We start from the raw sequence: 18,849 nt of genomic DNA, 5'->3' as shown, positions 1-18,849 counted from the left end.
AAATAGTTACTGATACTGTGAGAGGATAGAGATAACCAAGACCAAAGAAACGTTGACTTTAATGGTAGGTTTTTATAACGCTGCTTCTCCTGACATAATTTTTCAGATAAGGAAAAATTTTTAATGTATGTGCTTAACTGTGCTTTATTCTACAAAAACTTCTTGCAGAATACTCTTTTTTGAACTCTCCATGCTACTTTATGATGGAAAACGCCATTAAAAGGTATAGGCAACGTGGGAAAGTTCGTGAAACTTATTGCTTCGATTTGTTTTGCTATTCATCCGGAATACCAGTTCAAAGGGTGAGCGCACAACAGGCTCTAGGGAGCCAATCTTTAGCCGCGTCCTTGCAGCATTTCCAGAATAAAAACGATACGTGGGGAAAAACAACTTCTCCTGGAAGGTCCTGGGCGCCTCAGGCACATTCTGATACTCCGGAGGAAGTCCCCCGTAAACACCGCATCTCCTCCTTCCTTCTCTTTCGCACAAAGCACGGCCTCCCCCCTCACCGCCCCCTCCGCGCGGAGCCCTCAGACGCGCGGACACCGCCCTGCAGGGGCCGCACCGCCCGCAGGGCGGGGCCACGTCCGGGGGGCGGGGCTGCCCCGCGCGCCAGTCGCGGCTGCGCCGGCGCCGCCACCCCCACAGCAGGCGGGCGGAGGTTCGTGCGCGGGGCCAGCGGCCGGCGTGGGACCGACGGGGGCGAGAAGGCGCTTTCGCTGAACGCTCGGCACGGTGATATCTTATCTTTTCTCGCTTCTCGACCCCTCTCCCCATCTTTCCTCTCCTCACCTTCCCTCGCTCCCGGCCCTTTCTGCCCCCCCCGGCGGGGCGCGCGGGCGGGGGAGAGGGGCGGCGGGCCCTGAGGAGAAAAACGTTAATGGCCGGAGCGCGCGCGCGCGGCCCGAGCCCGCCTTCCCGCCACGTGACACCCCCCCCGCCCTCCTCCCTTTCCCGCTCGGCTCCATATTGGCGCTGCGCGAGGCAAGTCCGGGCACAAAATGGAGGTAACGGGGAGTGGGCCTCGCCGGGCTCGGCCAAGGCGGGGGTCGAAGGAGAGGCCAGGCCAGGCCAGGCCAGGCGGCTCGTCGCGCGGAGCCGGAGCAGCTCGATCTCTACTCGAGCCCTCAGGCGCAGGCGGGCGGGAGGGCGCGGAGTGAGGGTGGGGGGCACCTCACGGAGCCCCTCGCGGTTCCCGTGGCCGCCGCCTCCTTGTAGCGTTCCTGGCGCGCTCCAGACCCGCTTTCCCCGGCGACGCGGCGCTTTATTCCGCAATGGCGCGGGCAGGAAAAGGGAGGGAGCGGGAGAGCGGCGCTTCCGCCGCGCGGCCCCGCGAGCTGCGGCCGCCATTTTGCAGCGCTCTGGCGTGTGGGCGAGAGCGGCCCGGCCCTCGGCCTGGGGCAGGGCTGTGGGTAGCAGAGTCCTCCGCAGCAGTCCTGGGCACACCGAAACACCTGGGCGCGGATTCAGGCGGGAACAGGGAGAGGCGAGCCCCACACGTGTCTGTGTCATTGTTCTGCCCTCCCTGTGTTCTCCCCTCCCCCCACGTACGTTACCCGAGTAGTGCGCCAGGGACATTTTTTCCACACTCGCTTTCCTCAGAACAGACTTTTAAAGCGTTAAGATCGTTAGGTGCAGTACGCTGCTTCTCGTAGAGGAATGCTGATACACGTTGCGACACCTCCCTAATATCTCTCACCCCTTTCTAGGGGGAGTTAACACGTGTAGCGAGCCTCTGCTGCCCGGAGAGGTGGGGGAAGGCAAAGTACAGAGCTCTCTTCCCTTTCTTCACTCCCTCAACCACACATGCACAAACGTCACGACATTTGGTGGCATCCAGCCATGATCTTGGTGTGCAGCACGAAGAGGCAGCCCTGTACAAACCTTGGTTCAGATATCCTGAACTTTATTGAAGCCGAGATCAAATGCAGACTGAAGCAATCATCCCTGCCCTACGTGGAGGGAAATGGTCATTATCTTCCCCCTTTGCTTTTCTTTCCACGAAACCTTTTCTCAAAGGCTTTTTTCTCAAGTATTTCAGAGTGTGGTGAGAAGAACAGTGCAGATTCTTTTGTGTGCTGTTTATTCCTTTCATTGCAAGATGTAACCCTATAAAATTAAGATCAGAAAACAAGAGATCACACTAGTGATCTACATCAGCTACTGTTCCTACATTAAAAGCGGAGAAGAAACTGGATCCCTTAGCAAAACAGCTAAAAATAACTTTTCCATGTAAGCAATTGTTTTAGCAGCTTTGAGATTTAACTGGAGGGGTTGATGTATTCAGAGCACTTGAACATGCCTCTGTAAAGCTTGAAAATCCATCACATAAGATACTAAGCTTTTATCTTGGCAATTTTTTTCCCAGGCAGACATTCCTGTTGGCATTGGGAATAAACTACCAACACACCTAAAGCTGAAAATAATTTTTTCCCCGCTTTAACTTTTACGTTTACTACAGTACACTTAAGTGTGTGCACTTTAGGTCTAACTTTAGCTGTTTACAGAAAAGACTGATATATCTCCATAGTATTCTCTGATTGGACAGGAAAACTTCCATCTTGGGAATGTCTGTTTTGCCTCTGTTAGCTCCTTGTCTCCTGTAAGAGATACAGCAGCATTGTAAGTTCTTTTGAGTAGTGAGACGTCTCCTAATGACTTTTTCTCATTATAAGCTAAGAGATTTGCTCTGAGACTAGTTTCATTTCTGTAGTGAAGTTGCAGTATGTAAGTGTTCAATGCTAGTTTAACTAGCATTTAGTGATAGCTGTGTTCCAACTGAGCTGGTGGTGTGGCATTAGCAAGGAGACAGTACTGTTCTGACCGTCGTGGCCTGCAGAGACCATGCCCGGGAGCTTAATGCTGGCCAGCACTGAGCCTCACTGGGGGAAGCAGCAGGTGACAAAATTAGAGAGGGATTGCATACTTTCCATTACTTACAAAAAGTATTTAAATAAGTTTATCCCTTTCCTCCTAACAATTCCTGAAGTTGTATTTTGCCATACGACCAGTTTATAAAAAGCCTTTGAACTGTTAATGGTCTGTTCCATACCTGCCATGTATGACTTCAAGAACTGAACAGCTCAGTTGAAGCACTTAATATCCTAATACCTCCTAAGTCAAACTGTTGTTTGATTTAATGGATTTCAAGAGGAGGTTTAATATTGTGTAGAGAGGAATTAAAGATAATACAAACACTTAGATGTTACTTAATAAAACCTTTAAAATTGTTAATGCGTTAAATCATGATACTCAAGATTTCACAGTTGAGTTTAATTTAAAGCTGTATTTTAACTTGGAATTATATTAAACAATAATTTCCACTATGAATAACAGCACATATTGGTCATTAGTAGAGACCTGTCTGCCTTTCCATATGCAGTATTTGCATGAAGAAAACTTTAAATAAAAACCCCAACCCAAACAAACAACCCCCACAGAAACACACCTAATCTTGTAGATATCTGTGATTTTAATACACCACAAGAGTAGTTTTACTGAAGTATGTTATAAAATGTACAGTATTGCATTTTAGTGACTGTAATAAAGTTTCAGGAAACATCCAAAGTGGTGATGAATAGTGGTCAGATACCAATGCGGTAATACTAAGGCAAGGAACTTGAAGATCTCAAAAGATTTTAAAGAATAAAGGCTGTAGGGAACATTTTTTTGTTTAAATGTATAGGTATGGGTTCATCCACTGTGGTTATCTTGTAGAAGATGTAATTTTTGTAATGATACATACATAACTTTATATAATACAGTAATCAAATAGATAATTTGGAAGAAAAAGTAATGTTAATGTCTAGTGTTACATATTGCTGAGGATCAGCTGGTAAAATTCCTGATGTTGCAAGAGACAGTCAGTAAATTCCACTGCTGATAGTGGTAAATGGTTTTCAGTACAGAAAACATTGTAAGACATCCTTTAGTGTTCCAGGATGCTGGATTGCTGATTACAATAGGTTACCATCAGATAGTTCTTACTAGCACTATTTGTAAAATGTTAAGTGTTTTGGGGTTTAAAATCCAGAGATTTTAGATTTCTATATTTTTATATATATATTTATATATTTATTTATATATATATTTAAAATTTATGTAGTGGTTTTGTGTATCAGAGATGGCATTTGCTTGCCTTGTATCAGTTGTATCCGTGATAGTTATGTAAGACAGTAATAGATACAGGTTTTCTGCAGATTTTAGCATTGTACCTAGGTATTCCAACAGTTGTAAAACGAGCTTTACTAGGATAGCAGATGTTCCTTCTGCAGCTCTTCATCAGCAAATAGGCTGAGGATTTTTACCCTTTTAAATACTTGGATTTTTTTTCCTGCTTTTACCCGTTTCGGCCTGTAAAGCCACACCTGTGCATTTCAACCAGAGAAGGCCCTGTGTCACAGGAATTGGGGTAAGTGCTGACTTATCCAACCTGTTTTCTAGGTTTCCTAGATCTAAAAGAAAGGCTGAGTTAGAGTACCCTTCCAAAATGGCTGCTATTAAGGAAGACAGAGAGGTGGAAGACTACAAGAGGAAAGGAAGACGATCCTCACAGGTGAGAGGATTGGTTTTTTTATTTAAAAACACAAGTTTTAAGGGGAAACAAAAGAAAAAAAACCCCAAGTTACTAATTTCTATCTGATATATTAATAAATGGCTTTTTTTTTCTACCTTCTTCATCCCCGTGTTAGCAGAGTAACTTTAAATTGCAGTTTATTGCTTACAGTTTTAAGGGGTGGGGTGTTAGCATAATGGGGAAATTTTGCTTTTCTAGTTTTCTGTTAAAACAAAACCAATTAAATATATGTTTCTGATTAAAGCAAGGTGTAATTATTGAAAAATTCATGCATCCTCAGAGTATCAGCAGGAACTTGGATACTTCATATCTTCAAAGTCCTGTTTTTAGTGGGAATGAAGACAGGTTCCTTTTTTTTTTTCTTTTTTATGAAAAAATGGTTGCCTGATAGTCACTGCAAATGAAAGCGAGCTGTACTAAGTAAAAATAACTGTTTTCTTTTGCTTCTAGCAGAAATACCGTAGACTGAATAAGGTGCGTAGTATAGAGAAGATGTTGGGGCTGTTTCTGGGAGGACGGGAGCTAGTTACTTTGGGGCAGGGTGTGGAAATGGGAGGGGGGGTAAAGGTCTTGATACCCTTCAGAAGGTAATTTTAAGATCAGCAAAAAGGGTGTTAAATATGTCTATATAGTTTATAACTGAGGCATTTTCTGATTGTTTATTTCGATTTGCTTGGTTTCTAACATCATTTTTTCAGGATGCCTGAATAGCTAGTTGAAACCGACTTTTTTCTGGAATGATATACTACTGCAATGTGGGAAGGCCTCTACACTTGGTTTAAGAACAAACCTTGTTAGAGTTGCATGCGTCTGGTAGTGTGTGTGTAAAGTCCTTCTGGAAGGAATGTTGAAACTCTCTCACTGATTTGGACTTTGGATAGAGTGTAACTGAGGTTGCTCAGCTGCATACTTGTAGTTCACAAGCTCTTGTAGTTCACAAAAGTAGCTTGCCCTGGAATGATTTTAAAACCTATAGAGTTTGTAGAGAAACTGTTTCACAGAGAAAGGTGCTGAGGCCACAGCTGCCTGTCAGCTTTCCCCTTTCAGAAGACAGTCTAGGATTGTACTGCCTGGGGGACAGGATGGTCTCACGTTTAGCCACAGCTGCCTGTAGGTGTGGCGCCAGGCATTTTGTGGACACTTGGTTCATAGAGGTATAATGCATGGGAGGGCTCCACCTGAAACCTGTGCCTCTAGAGAGAAATACTGCAGCTCCAAAAGGCTGATTATTCAAAACCCCTGCCATAGGAAATTTCAGTTGATAGCAGCCTCGGGATAGAGGCAGTATGTATCTGCAGCAGCATTGTCTAAAGGTGTCCGGATTTCTGCAAAGATTAGGATTCTAGCTGCCATCTTTTCTTCCCCTCTGATGAGAGGTACAGTTAGGTTGTGCTGAGCGTTTGGGGGTTTAGGTAGGACCTAGGAACCAGTGTTTCGATGTTGCTGGCGGGAGGAGGTGAGCGGAGGGGACCGCGCAGTCCCCTCAGCGCCGGCCTGTCCCTGCCCTCCTGCCGGGCCGGCGGGCCCCGCCCATGGCGCCACTGCGGCGCCGGGATCTGACGGCGCGGCCCCGCCCCCGGCTCCATATTGACGGCGGAGGAGACGCGGCCGCTCACAAAATGGAGGCGGTCGGGGCTGCGCAGAGCCTTGGCTTTAGGGAGGAAGGCAGTAGTCGAGGCAGGAAAGAAAGTTTCCCGCCTCATCAGAGCCTATTAATGTGCTTGGAAACCCCTTAAACAGTTCCAGGGGAGAAACAGCGTCTTGGCGGCTAAATGCAGGCTTGGCGTTCTTACAGCTTAAACTCTCCGCCCCCGTAGAGGAGAGCTGCAAAATGGCGTGCTGGCCTGCGGTGTCAGCTGAGTAGGAGGCCGCCTGCTGATTTTGTTGGAGCAGTGTCGTAGTTATACTAAGGAGGAAGGGAGAGAGGTGTTGCACAGCATTTGCTGCTCAGGAGAGACTGCTGCTATGAGTAACCTCCAGCAGAACAACCGAGAAAACAGCGCTTTGTCATATAGGACAGCACTGAAAACCCCAGTGAGAACAAACTGGCTGGAAAAAAACTAATTCCCTAAGAAAATGCTGCCTTTTATTTTTGTGTAGAGTTCCTATAACATAGGTGTGTCCTGAGGATAATTTCTCTCTAATGAAAGAGAAGCTATAACAGCAGGTGTTTTTGCTCCTGTATGAGAACAGCAGTTCATATGCACATAATAACAATAAGCTGAGAAGGACTTCACTTTTCCTTTCAGGAGTGACCTGAAAAGTTGTGTGGTCATTCTTTTAAGGTAAAAGCAGTCTGAGTTGTTAGCTGAAAACCATCATAGCCTTGAGGGATATTAGAGAACTGTAAAAAGTTTGTCTAGTTTTTCCTTATATAGGTTTTTTGTTTTGGAGGAGTCTGAACTCTGCAGTTCCACAAAATAAATTTCCTTTAATATATATAAGAGACTTTGAAACACTCAGTGTTCCCAGCTTTAACATGACCCAGGTAAAAATTACATATTGTCTGTAGATTTAAAAAAAAACAGCAACAGAAAACAACACTTGGCCTAAAGCAGTTTCCGTATGCAGTGGGTGTGTTACCCTATAAAATTTTAAGTTTACATATACTTAGAAGGGAGATTTTATTTATTATACTTTTGTAGTCCAGACCACTTAGAAGACTGTAGAAAAGAAACTTAACTTTGTAGTCCTAGGATTGTTGCCTGTTAATCATTTATATAATGTTCCTGCAGTAACAAGGCCATAAATAGAAAACTATAACTGAGAATGCTCGTGCTGTTTCTCACAAAGTTTAGCAGGTATGAAAGCAGGGATTTGCTTCTTAGTCAGTTTTTCATTGTCGTAGGTGTTGTTTCCTGTAGTACAACCTGAACATTATAAACCAACAATTTCCTAAAGCACTGTGTAAATCAGAAAATCTCACTCAAAGGGATGCTTTCCTGGCTATTCCTAGCACCTTAGCAGAGCTTAAAGCACCTCAGGTTTGAAGCAAGATGTCTACACATAGAAGTCTGTGGCTGGTTTTATGTAGTTCCCCTCTCACAGTAATGCTGCATCTAGTCTGGTTCAGCGCACTGCAGCAGAAACAGCGAAGCCTGTTGCGCATTTGTGCTGCAGAACTGAAGTCATACATAGTATAGCTGGCCAGTACCTTGTGGAGTGTTTCACATGCACAGAAGTTCATAATTGCAAAACAAGGTTTTAATTTGGTTACCTTTTGTAAGACTTCCCTTACAGTGGAAGAAAGTTTTAAAATAATATTTCATAAACTCCTGTCAAAGGTGTGGGGAAATTCCCTGCCCACTAAAAAAATGCAGCACTGAAAGCAGAAACACAATTGTACTTGTAAATCCACTTTAATCATTCTATAGAAAACTGGGCTCTAAAACTTCATTTTAAAATGTGACTGCTCATATATAGGCAATGTTGTCAAAAGCTTCAATTAAACTCCTTTCTGCATCCTTAAATTTTTTATAGTTCTTTGTGATTATGCTTCATGAAATGTTAGAACTTTGTCCAGCAGTGCTTCATCGCTAGTCCCTACAGAGCAATCTGCAACTCAAAGATAGGCATAGAATGAATGCACTTCCAGGGGGCGGGGAGCAACCAAGTTATTTAGTATATTGAAATTCTTTTACTGTTTGCATTTGAGCACTCTTAAGGTTGTTAGTTAGTTAGGGTTTTAATTAAAATCACACCTCATTAATTGTTTATTATGCTACTGTCTTATACCCATTAGAGGTCATTGTTTTTATGTAAATATATTCCACCTATTTGTAGGTATAATGTGCACAGATAATTTTTAGTAATTCTGTGAAATTTTAATTCTGTGATTTGTATTCAAAATATGTTTTTGATTTTTGATTTTGTAGGGCCATGAGCCGAAGGAGCCAGAGCAGTTGCGAAAGCTGTTCATTGGAGGTCTGAGCTTTGAAACAACAGATGATAGCTTGAGAGAGCACTTTGAAAAATGGGGCACACTCACGGACTGTGTGGTAAAGTGTCTAATAATAGTTGGTGGTTTGGGAAGGGTATAGGTACTTAATCTAGGACAGAGATGCAGATACCTCCTATGTTCTTGCAGGTGATGAGAGACCCCCAGACAAAACGTTCCAGAGGCTTTGGCTTTGTGACTTACTCTTGTGTGGAGGAGGTGGATGCTGCCATGAGTGCTCGACCACATAAGGTTGATGGGCGCGTGGTTGAACCAAAGAGAGCAGTTTCGAGGGAGGTGAGTTAGTGTTTCAGTTAACTTTTTTTCCTAATGTTTACCTAATAATGTGAAGCACTGAATGTCATTTTTGGCATTTCAGGATTCTGTAAAGCCTGGGGCACATCTCACAGTAAAGAAAATATTTGTTGGTGGAATTAAAGAAGATACAGAAGAATATAATTTAAGGGAGTACTTTGAAAAATATGGCAAGATTGAAACCATAGAAGTCATGGAAGACAGGCAGAGTGGAAAGAAAAGAGGCTTCGCTTTTGTAACTTTTGATGATCATGACACAGTTGATAAAATTGTTGGTATGTAACTTCATTAAGTACTACTTTTGCAGGATAAGTGTTAATGTAAGACTTCAGAACAGGAACATGTGGAATGAGGTTTTGCACAGTCAACTGCTTTACTGTTGTAAGAGATGGGGTCATTTTTCTTTTAAAAGTTGTGCTCATGCCTTACAGTAGCTGTCTCTGAGAGTTTTACTGTGATGCGATTTTCTAACTTTGCTATTTCACAATTTTCTGTAGTTCAGAAATATCATACTATAAATGGACATAACTGTGAAGTGAAAAAAGCACTCTCAAAACAAGAGATGCAGACTGCTAGCTCTCAGAGAGGTGAGTTGTAGTTGTGCATAGTTATTTTATGTAACGGGCTTTCAATTAATGTAATTCAAGTGAAATATTTTGTAGGTCGTGGGGGTGGCTCCGGCAACTTCATGGGCCGTGGAAACTTTGGAGGCGGTGGAGGGAACTTTGGCCGAGGAGGAAACTTTGGTGGGAGAGGTAAATGACTGGAATATTTATATAGAATGTGATTTCTGGTGTGGTTTGTTTTTTTTTTATTTCCTGTGTCAGTTGGCTTAAACATTTAACATGTGTGTTCAGGAAAACATTCTCATCTGTTTTGTGTTCTAGGAGGCTATGGGGGTGGTGGTGGCGGTGGTGGGAGCAGAGGAAGCTTTGGGGGTGGTGACGGATACAATGGATTTGGTGATGGTAAGTGTATTGTTCACTTTCTTTTTCCCCACACTGTTAGAACAAGCTGTAAGTCTTGCATTCACCTTCAAAACAAAATCTGCTTTGGTGATAATGTGATAATAGTGATAATGGAAGTTAAATGTCTACATTGTAGAGCTGTGAAGAATTAGTGGTTTTTTTGTTTTCCCCACAAAATGATGGATGGATGGACAAAAATACTCCTTTGTATTTACCCTTTAAATAATCTCATATTATGAGGCCATGAGACAGCTGTTAGAGATTATTGAGAACTAAATGAAGATTCTGCTGTCAGTTGAAAAGACTAAAACTGAACAAAGCAATGGCCAGCTATCATACCAGAAATGTTTTCAATCAACTGTAAGAGTTTTCATGGCTCGGTAGTATCTTTTTCATTATGAAGTTTGGATGAGTATCCAGAATGCATCTGAAGAGAAATGTGTACATTACCAAAAGGCCAAAAAGGACAATTATCAATAGTCAGAAAGGGACGAAGGAAGTAGTGTGTGATTACTTGGGTCCTGACTTTATAAACATGAGGGATTTTTTCAGTTAAATAGCTCAGATAAAGTTGGAACCACAATGAGTATAATAAAGGGAAAATGCTGTGGGAGATTTTTATTGGGCAGTTGTGTTGGTTTGGGATTCTTTGTTAAATGGACCTTTCCTTGCTGGTATTTGGCTTTGGTGTGTTTAGTTTGACTTTTTTATTCAAAGGTGGCAACTATGGAGGTGGTCCTGGCTATGGCAGCAGAGGAGGTTATGGTGGTGGTGGAGGACCAGGATATGGAAACCCAGGTGGTGGATATGGAGGTGGTGGAGGAGGATATGATGGCTACAATGAAGGAGGAAATTTTGGTGGTGGTAAGATGCCAACTTTAATTAGACATCCATATTTTTTACTCAGGTCTCATTTTACAGTGCCTGAAATATGGTGCTGGAATATGTATAAAACGGGTTGTACAAGTAGATTTTAACATAGAATGCCATGTTGCATAAGGAGAGTTCTTTTCAGTGTGGATCAGCTTTGATACGCTGTAACATTACGTTGCCTGGGATGTATTTTTCAAAAAGTTTCAGCTGTAGTTCTGTGTGTGGAGGTAGAATATTAAAGATTTTGACCATTTTAAATACGCTGTTTTCCTCAGATACCAGTTCACATCATGTAGATCACATCTTCCTTTCCAGGGACTGTGAATATAAGTTTTTATAAGCTTTTTTTATTGTTTGCCCCACATTTGGGAAGTCAAGCTGCAAAAGCTGCTGCATACTTTATTGTACTTTCTGATGTACATTTGCAGCGTGCTCGTTACACTTTTGTCACTTTTTGGAGCAAATAGTTAGTATGTAATTTACATTATTGTCATACATGCAGAGTGTTGGGCAGTGGAAGAATGATGGTGAAACTCATGTGCTTTTCTTACTTTAAGGGCCATAAATTGTGTTAACATCAAATTGCCTGCTCAAATCGATAAATTTTCCAGTGTAAGGGTTTTCTGTTACTCGTACATTTTGCATAAAGGTAGCATGCAAAATGCTTGAACTTCATTTGAAATAGTTTTAAACTATTACTTTCACATTGGATACCATAATTTGCAGGCTTTGTGCCCTAAGAGTTGATCAAACATGACTTTATAAATTTGTGTTTGTTTCAGGTAATTATGGTGGAAGTGGAAACTACAATGATTTTGGCAATTACAGTGGACAGCAGCAGTCTAACTATGGTCCCATGAAAGGTGGTGGTAGCTTTGGTGGCAGAAGTTCAGGCAGTCCCTATGGTGGTAAGCATGATTTTGTATAGAGAATGTTTTTTGAGTTAAAATCCCTTGTTATTCTTGTATTTCAATATACATCCTATTTTTGTAGGTGGTTATGGATCTGGAAGTGGAAGTGGGGGCTATGGTGGTAGAAGATTCTAAAAATGCTACCAGAAAAAGGGTAGGTGTAATGTATATTTATAATGATGATTAATAATGTGCAACTGTTCACTGAGAGTAATAATTTTCTTATCCTGTATTCAACAGGCTACAGTTCTTAGCAGGAGAGAGAGCGAGGAGTTGTCAGGAAAGCTGCAGGTTACTTTGAGACAGTCGTCCCAAATGAATTAGAGGAACTGTAAAATCTGCCACAGAAGGAACGATGATCCATAGTCAGAAAAGTTACTGCAGCTTAAACAGGAAACCCTTCTTGATCAGGACTGTCATAGCCACAGTTTGCAAAAAGTGCAGCTATTGATTAATGCAATGTAGTGTCGATTAGATGTACATTCCTGAGGTCTTTCTCTGTTGTAGCTTTGTCTTTCTTTTTTCTTTTTATTTTCCCATTACATCAGGTATATTGCCCTGTAAATTGTGGTAGTGGTACCAGGAATAAACAAATCAATGATTTTTTAACTTTTCAATATTTGTGTAGTTCAGTTTTTCCACATTTAGTACAGAGAACTATAACAGAAATAAAATGTAGTTTAGGGTGTTTCCTTGTTAGTTAATAGAGAAGATTAATGCATTTCTCAATTACTATTTTGTATTAATTTAAAGTTAACAATAGAAACACCTATTGATTTGCAGTCTTAAGGGTCTAGTCTCAGTGTATATACGTAACTGTCATTGACATGACTTACATAGGCATACAGAGGGAAAACATCTGTATGTTGCATTATAGTTTGTTTAGATGTATAACTAGGATTGAGTTACTCAAATTAGTGTTTGTGAATCATAGAACTAAGCTTTACCTTAATGAAAATTTAAAATTACTTTTTGGTTTGTGCATATTTTTTTAATTTGTAGTTCTGTATTAGTACTAGCGCTTCAAGAAAATAAGGCATGATAAATATTTTAACAAGACCAACTTTAGACACATGAAAGCTGTCTCCCGTCTCATTTGAGATGCATAAGGGATAACTGAAGTTGTTTAAGTCTTGGGTTAAGAGAAAAAGAAACTTGCTTTTTACCTTTATATTTATTGTAATTCCCGAGAAGTTAAGGTGGGGGGAATCAAGTGCCTGTTTCCTTGAGATATACAATGAATCTGTTTCAATAAAACTATACTTTGGGGAGGGTGGCTTGGAATTTTCATCCCCTTCCTTTGTCCCCATTTCCTTTTCCCTCACACCAGACTGCACTGTTTCAATTAAATGAGGCGTCATAGTGAGAGTAATAGGTATGTTCCTCAATAATTTAATGGCTATATACTTTCTTGCATGCACCCTAGGCAATTTTCTGGACACATTCTTCTGACTGGGAGCCAAGGGTAGCGCAGGTGTAATCACTGACAGTCCCAGGTAATGCGTTCCAAAAGCCCATTCCCCGTGGGCTCTGAAGTAGTATAGTTTGTAAGCCTTTTCCCTTGCATATTTCTGTGCTCAGCTAAGAGCTTGAAAATAAAACACCATCTAGTTGTATTTTTCCGATTAGAAACACTTCCCACAATGTAGAACGTACAGTCTCAAGTTCCCACAGGCAGTGATAGTGTGCTGCGACTGGATTTGGTGCATTGGAGTAGCAAATGTTACCAGCGCATATGGCTAGAAATGGTACTCCATTCTCACTTCTGACCTCCAAATTAAGGCACTGCAGTCTGTCCTGTCCTCATCTGATGTGAATTCTCTTGACTATTGCCAGGCCAGTGCTTGCTGTCAATTCAGACTAAGAAGAGTAGGGACCCAGTCAATAAAAGAAATACTCAGACACTTGGCAATATGTATTGGAATTACTCACACCTGTTTCACTTCTGGGTCAATGTGCAGTATAAGGTAAATGCAATTCCAGTATAGGAATGAATCTGCAAAGATGTATGAAATGGCTCAAGGCATAATCAGTCATATTAATAATGAATTATAATTTTTAAGAAGTGGTAGAAAAATGAGTGTGTTGTTTGAAAAAAAAAAATTAAACATATGTTATTTAAACACTGTTATTGGAGTGTATTTAGACTGCAGTACACTAAAACAAGGAACCAGTGTCAAGATGGTAGCCTCCAAAATGGATTTCAAAGTCTGCTGCTTATTTTCTGTGGAGTTTTAAAAGATCTCAAAAGTTAAAGCAAGAATTGGTGGTTTAGTGAACGCTTTTGTTGTACATATTCATTTGGGCTTGGGGTGGGGGGGAGGCTGTACTTCAATAAAGGCATTTTTTAAACAACCCATTTGGAGTTTGAAAACATGGGAAACTAAACCACAACTCACTAGGGAGTGAGACACCAAACTACCGACTTGTTTTGTATGTTACTATGCTGTAGAAGATGTGTAGACTTGCACCTGGGGTCTGCAACTGATTGCAGGGACAACTGGAGGATGGGGTTGATGTCCCTTCTGACAATTGATCTGGTATTTCTAAATTTTTTTAGAATGTATTGACAGTGTTCTTTTTAACAGGGCCTCTTGTAGCTGTACTGTGACAACAATGTTAACTTTGAAAAATAGTGTCATAATAAACTTTATGAACAAGATCTGTATGCAACCTTTTAAGAGATGGATGTAAGTGACCGCTTTGTAGGTGGGTGGGGTAGCTTAGCTGTTGTTTGTGATGTGGAAAAGTGTAAGCCCTGAGGACAGTGATTCACCAGCTTTTCAGAACCTAGGATGTACTTCTTTGATCCATACATTGCTAAGGAGACTCGTAAGACAGGACTTCAGCAGCCTATTGAGTATGGAGAAGTCAGCCTAATAAAAGAATGACAAGGCAGCAGGAGCAACAGCTTCAACTTCCAGAAAAGTGAAGGCATAAGATACTGTGCTGATAGTGAGCAGCTTTCCCAAGGCTAGTTAAATCTGCTTATCACAGCTGAAATATCGAAGAAAGTCTAGCAAGAGTTCTTCACCTTTTGGAACCTCCTTGAGTGATAGCTACTTGAGTTGACTCAAAATCAATAGGTCTAGCATTTAGACCTGAAAGGAAGGGCAATGAGCATAGGTAAGGTTTGCCTTTAAAATTTTTCATGAATTATAAAGAGTAGCGGAAGGTTTTTAAACAAGGTAAGAGTAATTTCTTTAATTTTCAGGTTGAATGAGAAGCTGCTGCTTGACAAAATGGGGAATGTCTTGCACATCCTCTTCAGTTGAAGGTTTCTGACTGGGTAAGATTTGTAGTGTATAGTAAAACATCTGTTTAACCCTTCTTTCCTTCTAGGCTTTCCTTTGCCAGCCTTTTGATATCAAGGAAAGCCATAAGTAGTAAGGAGCAAGTATTCCAGTATATGTCATCCGGTTCCTATCCAAGAATCTTGTGTTCCTGGCAGATACAAAATTGCTGTGTGTTCCAGATCAACAAGACAAATTGTAAATGTTTTGAAATAGGCACTCTGGTTATTGTAGGGGGGTGTGCTGGGGTCGGGGTGGGGGGAAATTGTTCTGTGCCATGTAATGGAAAGAGCCCCCAGAAGCCCAGAAAGGCAGCAATGCTGAAGCAGTTCTTCAGTTCTCAGCAGTGTGTGACCTGCTGCTGCATTCATTCTGCACCCTTCAAGAGCTGGGACTTCCCTCCTAGTGAGTGGAGCTTGGCTTACCAGGTGGGGTTGTATGTACCTGTACAAATCAAAGAGCTCCCTTTTAGATTTTGTGTGCTTTCGGGCAGGGTAGTTAAGTGGAGGCCAGTACTGTCACATGATACCCTGAATCCCCAACAGCTTTTGTACAACTGAAAACTCATGGAATCAGATTTTATGCACATTGGTTCTTAGCGCTTCGAACATGTATTATTTCCTTTTCTGCATCTTTGATCGTTACAGGTCCTTTCATATAGCAGTCCAGCATCCTTTTAAACTTCCTGATACATTTCTGAGCCTGTGCATCATTTTTATGAAGTCAATTTCTATTTTAGTGTTGGCTATACTGCAGTTATTCTGAAAATAGTCAAATGGAATCTGCATTTCAGTTTATCAGAGGGTGAGGCATGTTCACAAACTGATTCAAGTATTTAAACTTTCTGTCTGTAAACTTCCAGAAAGCAGTTCATGATTTAGTAATGTAAAATTAAAAGTTAATTTGAAGTAATTTACAGAGATTTTCACAAAATCAGGAGCTACTTAGTGAAAAATCTCCCAATGACTGTATATATTTTTTTAAAAAACTGACAAAAGTTTTTGCTTAGCCAAGGTTGAGCCAAAATCTGAAACTGCAGCAGTACAGTCACAGTCATAGTGTATTATGCCAGTCAGCTTGTTGCAGAGGTGACAAGCTTGCTTGCTTACACCTGGAAGTTGAAAACCTGTGATTTTCCTCTGCTAGGTAGAGCTTCCCCCAGGCATTTGTGTAGCAACAGGTAACGGGGAACAGCATTAGTGTTTCACGATTACTCAGGTGAGGGCAAATGCTGTTGTGCTTGCAAGTATCTTAAGATTGTTTTAACAAAAGTAATTTTTAACAAAAACTTTCTAGTTTGCATTCTACTACTAGCCTATGTATACAGCAGAATTCTACCTTTCCTTAACATTAGAGGATCCCACATTGCTGCAGACTGGTTTTGTGCCCTGGACAGGTCTTTTTGCACTACATAAAGAACTAAATATTCACTTAAAATTATTTTCACACTTTGATTCATAACACTCTTACTAGACTAATTGGCTTAGGTTCAATTATTTGTACCCTAATTTGTTCAGAAGTAACTTTGTCAAAGATAAACACGTTCTTGAAGGGACTACTTGGTCAAGTGTAGCTTTGTCTAAGNGTTATTTTATAGCCACCTTTTTTCTTTACTGGCTGCTGTTGAAAATAGCAGCTGTAAATAAAGATGGAGATCTAAAGATGCAAAGTTAATGAAGCACTGGTCCCTAAGCTGCAGTTGTACAGAAGTTTATTTGAAAACAAAGATGGTACTTCCAGGTAGTAAGGAGGGTTTCCCCAAAAGGAGGCCAGATTGATGCAGATGTGATAAGTATGTTATTACATAACATGGAAATTGAACACAGCATCTTAACTTTTATATCTGTTTAATATTTAAAGCTCTTAGTCTTTCAAGCATTGATTATGTGATGTACTGATGTGCTGTCTTTGGTTCCTGTGTTTAAGACATTAACATGTTTTCATATGCTGTCTGCACTGGGGTGGAATGTTCTCTTAAAAATCAGTCTGTGGTCTCTGACAAGTGCCTGTATCTTAAATTGTGTGGAGCATGTAGGATCTTGAGTATCACTGAAATTCAGATATCTGATGGATGATTCTTTTTCTGCTGTGGGTGCTACAGGTTGCCATCTCTATCTATTAGCTTTTTCCTGAACTAAAGTAATCCAAGTATCTCCAAGTAGAAGAAAAATGGCCTTCATGTAGAAGATAATATCGCAAGACTGGAAACAGAATAAAATGGTATAATAACTGGCAAAGACTTCAAGAGCAATGGTGCTAGTGTGCTGGAATCTCAGAACTTGTGGTTAAACAAGTTAAAATAGCATAGAAATTAAAAATTTCAGTATAGTCCATAATGGATTGAAATTTGTTTAAAATATTTTAATTTTGTATCAGAATAAAGTGTATATTGTCAAATGACTTACAATCTAAAATGCGTTGCCATCACCTTTTTTTAGTGCTGTGATGAACACAAAGCGGTCTTGAATTATTGCAACACGTTTTCTTACAGGATCATCTTTCCAACTTGGGGACTGCAAGTCAGAAAACCTTGGTTCAGCCCATCTTTTCAGCTTTACTTTTAACAGTTTTAAAACTGGATGTTTTGATCAAGAAATAAATGGTTTCCATGTGGAAAATTGTCAGCATATAAGGTCAGCATTGTGATGCTTTAGACTTGTCAGTGTCTCTAGCCACTCTCAGGTTTGGGAATATACTCTGTACCTCAGTAATAATAATAAAGGTTATAGTTTGCACTATGAAGTTTTTACATACATGAGTGGTGTGGAATTTTTTTCATTAATGTTGGATGTTTCAAGGCGAGTACAGCATTCACTGTGTTCATGATGTGAATACTGGTTTAGATGGAATGCAAGTTGTCACAGTCTGAGTTCCTTTAGCCTGATTCTTTGCCTGCTGAAATTCAAACAAGGTGTCTGCATTAACTGCAGGTTTTTTGTTGTTGCACTTTTTGTCTTGGTAATGCTATCCTTGTATTATATTTTAGACATGGGTACAAATGCAACAGCCCCTCTGAAGGTTGTAAGGTTGCTGTTTGGCTTTGGTTCTCACATTAGTGAACAAATTAAGGAACATTGAAGTGCAGGGCAAGAGTCTGTTTATAACCACTTTGTAATTAAAGTATTTATATTGCAGTTAGAGAGAACATTTTCTCTGTAAGTCAGACATTTGATAGCCTAATTAGTGGCAGGGGGAACCCAGGAGCTCTTTAGGTTCTCTCTGCTTTGCCATCAGACCTGCCTGTGTATTAGAGCTACTGTGTATCAGTGTTGAAAGACTGTCCGGGCCAAGGCTCAGTGTGCTTTCTCCTTAATGCTTATGCTCTAAAACAGCCATCCTCAAATATGGATTAGTCCTCATGCTTTAAATGGCAGCAGTGTCTGGTATTCCTCTAGTGCTCGCCCAGCTTTGGCAACTGTTAGAGGTGCTTTTCTTCCTGAGCAGTGCTGGTGGCAAAGTCAAGAGGCACATTTAAATAACAGCAGAAGGAAAAGTATCACTCACTGCTGCAGTAGCTTTGATTTTAGCTGGTACCTGGCTGCCCTATCTAGAGCAAATAAATCTGCTTTGTCTATAAAATCGAGCCTCCCAAGTTATCACATTGTTACCGACCGTTTGCTCCAAGCAGAGGAGTGTTCCTGCGTTCAGAGCACGTAAGGACTGGGCAGGGGGATGGCCTGGCATACAGTTAACAAGGAAGGTCAGTATAACCAAGGTAAGCAGCCTCGAGGTGCAAGCTGGGTCACCTAGATTTGCATTTCCTAATAGCTTCTGTAAAACTGCATATCTTAGTACTTGCTGTAACAGGCATGGCCCCTGTCACTGCAGGGATGCTGCAAATCTGAGATGAATTTTTTTCATGACTTCCCTGTGTCTGCAGTGTCAAATACAGACATTTTGTGGGGCAGAGCCTCTCCTGAAACTTTTGCAGCAAGGAACACAGTATGAGAACTTCTATGAAACTTTTATGTTACTT

General features: G+C 41.1%; 1 protein-coding gene across 14 annotated transcripts; it reads left to right on the top strand.

Annotated features, from left to right (window-relative positions):
* The first annotated feature begins 625 nt into the window (after positions 1–625).
* On the top strand, positions 626–17,626 carry HNRNPA3 (heterogeneous nuclear ribonucleoprotein A3). 14 transcript variants are annotated; one of them, XR_001878376.1, is made up of 15 exons: positions 629–735; positions 4,444–4,555; positions 5,027–5,050; positions 8,452–8,574; positions 8,664–8,810; positions 8,893–9,103; positions 9,326–9,415; positions 9,476–9,583; positions 9,716–9,796; positions 10,514–10,660; positions 11,452–11,577; positions 11,663–11,734; positions 13,007–13,076; positions 14,795–14,869; positions 17,365–17,626. XR_001878376.1 is itself a non-coding variant. In XM_017836978.1 (13 exons), the coding sequence occupies exons 2-12, from the start codon at positions 4,490–4,492 to the stop codon at positions 11,713–11,715; spliced, it is 1,173 nt and encodes a 390-aa protein (XP_017692467.1). In that variant the 5' UTR covers positions 629–735; positions 4,444–4,489; the 3' UTR covers positions 11,716–11,734; positions 11,821–12,548. The 14 variants fall into 14 exon arrangements, 8 of the variants coding, with proteins under 8 accessions (XP_017692488.1, XP_017692481.1, XP_017692467.1 ...); XR_001878375.1 differs by having other exon boundaries at positions 13,007–14,270; positions 17,365–17,622; XR_001878368.1 differs by having other exon boundaries at positions 13,007–14,270; positions 16,975–17,622.
* The last annotated feature ends 1,223 nt before the right edge of the window (positions 17,627–18,849 follow it).

Source organism: Lepidothrix coronata, unplaced genomic scaffold, assembly GCF_001604755.1.
Source record: "Lepidothrix coronata isolate B3197 unplaced genomic scaffold, Lepidothrix_coronata-1.0 Scaffold7, whole genome shotgun sequence".
Lineage (NCBI taxonomy): Eukaryota > Metazoa > Chordata > Aves > Passeriformes > Pipridae > Lepidothrix > Lepidothrix coronata.
The sequence above is the reverse complement of the archived record's forward strand: the minus strand, read 5'-3'. Positions and strand labels throughout refer to the sequence as shown.